We start from the raw sequence: 1,384 nt of genomic DNA, 5'->3' as shown, positions 1-1,384 counted from the left end.
ATTAAGTACAAGAAAATTTATTAAGACCAGTCACAGATTTTAAAAAATATTTAATAGGTTACTGTAAAAGATTTTGTAACTTAAATGAGTTTAAAATTTTGCTAATAATTTAAAAATTGAAAAATGTACAAATTTATTTATTGATAAATATAACAAGTAATAAAATCATTTTTTTTTTTTTTAATGATACATCTATTTTAAACTAAAATATTAAATAACAATATGAAAATCAATTAAAATCTACTATCATATGTAATATAAAGTGAAAAATATTTTTAGTCATCCCACAAATTTAGTTTGTGTTCCTTCTGCTATAGTAACATTGTCATCTTTCCTGATCAATGACACTTTTAAAAATGCTAAATTTTTTCCAAGTTTTAAAGTTTCTGCATTAATGACCACTCGGTCACCAATTTTTGCTGAAGCCAAATACCTAGGAAAAAAAACATTAATAAAATTATAAAATGAATATTATAAATACAAAATAAGTATTGAAAAAAATATGTTAGGTAATATATTTATTATGGTTTTATTAAAGGACCTGTGTAAATTAAAAATGTATTAATATAAATGTATGTACAGTTCTGGATTTAGTTGAGGCCTAAGAAACTATAATGACCCACAAAATGTTACTTTGTCTTTTAGTGCCTCTATAACAACAATATTGAAGCATAGTTTTTTTTCAATTTTTATCACAATATTAAATTTAGAAAAAACTATGACACTTTATACTTGCATAAAATATTTTATTATACAAATATACTCATTATATACTTTTAAATTCAGTTCTATCAATAAATTAAAAACTTTTGAAATCAAAAAGTTGGTAAAATTTACTTAACATTTCATATGATAAATAAAAATAAAATAAATCATTGGAAAATATTTTAAAATAATAAAGATAATAAATGTACTGTTGATTTAGAAATACTTACGAAACATGAAGATCAACTGTAACACCACTATTTGGAAAAGATTCAATATTGTCAATAACTCTTGGATGAGTTAATACTGCCATACTAGAAATTACATCAACAACAGTTGCTGTAAAACCTCCATGGAGAGTCCCATGTACATTAGTATGTTCTACGTTGACGACCATCTCAGCAGTACATTGGCCATTACCAGCAGATGTTACATCCACCTAATACAAATCAACTCAATAAATGGGTCAATTTCATGAAGAAATATATTCATATTAGAACTTATAATAATATACCTTATCTAGAACCCTGTCAAATCCATTACGTTTTATTGAAAATGATAATATTTTTTTAATTCCATCAATTGCTTTTTTACTTGCCATTTCAAAAATGTGTATTAAAAGTAAATGTATTTTTTTTTCAATAATAATATTTTTAAACTAAAAATAATAGAATAATAA

The 1,384-nt window shown here is 22.8% G+C and overlaps 1 protein-coding gene across 1 annotated transcript; it reads right to left on the bottom strand.

Moving 5' to 3' along the window:
• Positions 1–219: 219 nt before the first annotated feature.
• Positions 220–1,384, bottom strand: LOC112688980 (acyl-coenzyme A thioesterase 13-like). The gene is made up of 3 exons (XM_025562449.1): positions 1,220–1,384; positions 936–1,144; positions 220–433 (listed from the first exon to the last, which is right to left on the bottom strand). Exons 1-3 carry the CDS (start codon positions 1,304–1,306, stop codon positions 280–282), a joined length of 450 nt encoding a protein of 149 aa, XP_025418234.1. The 5' UTR covers positions 1,307–1,384; the 3' UTR covers positions 220–279.

Source organism: Sipha flava, unplaced genomic scaffold (assembly GCF_003268045.1).
Source record: "Sipha flava isolate LNK unplaced genomic scaffold, YSA_version1 41_pilon_pilon, whole genome shotgun sequence".
Classification (NCBI taxonomy): Eukaryota; Metazoa; Arthropoda; class Insecta; order Hemiptera; family Aphididae; genus Sipha; species Sipha flava.
This window is presented reverse-complemented; position numbering and strand designations above follow the sequence as displayed.

Coding starts and splice junctions, on each gene's coding strand:
- LOC112688980 (XM_025562449.1), bottom strand. CDS start 1,306: ATGGCAAGTAAAAAAGCAATTGATGGAATTAAAAAAATATTATCATTT. Junction 1,145..1,219: donor TTGACAGGGTTCTAGATAAG/GTATATTATTAT, acceptor GATTTGTATTAG/GTGGATGTAACATCTGCTGG. Junction 434..935: donor ACAGTTGATCTTCATGTTTC/GTAAGTATTTCT, acceptor TTTTTTTCCTAG/GTATTTGGCTTCAGCAAAAA.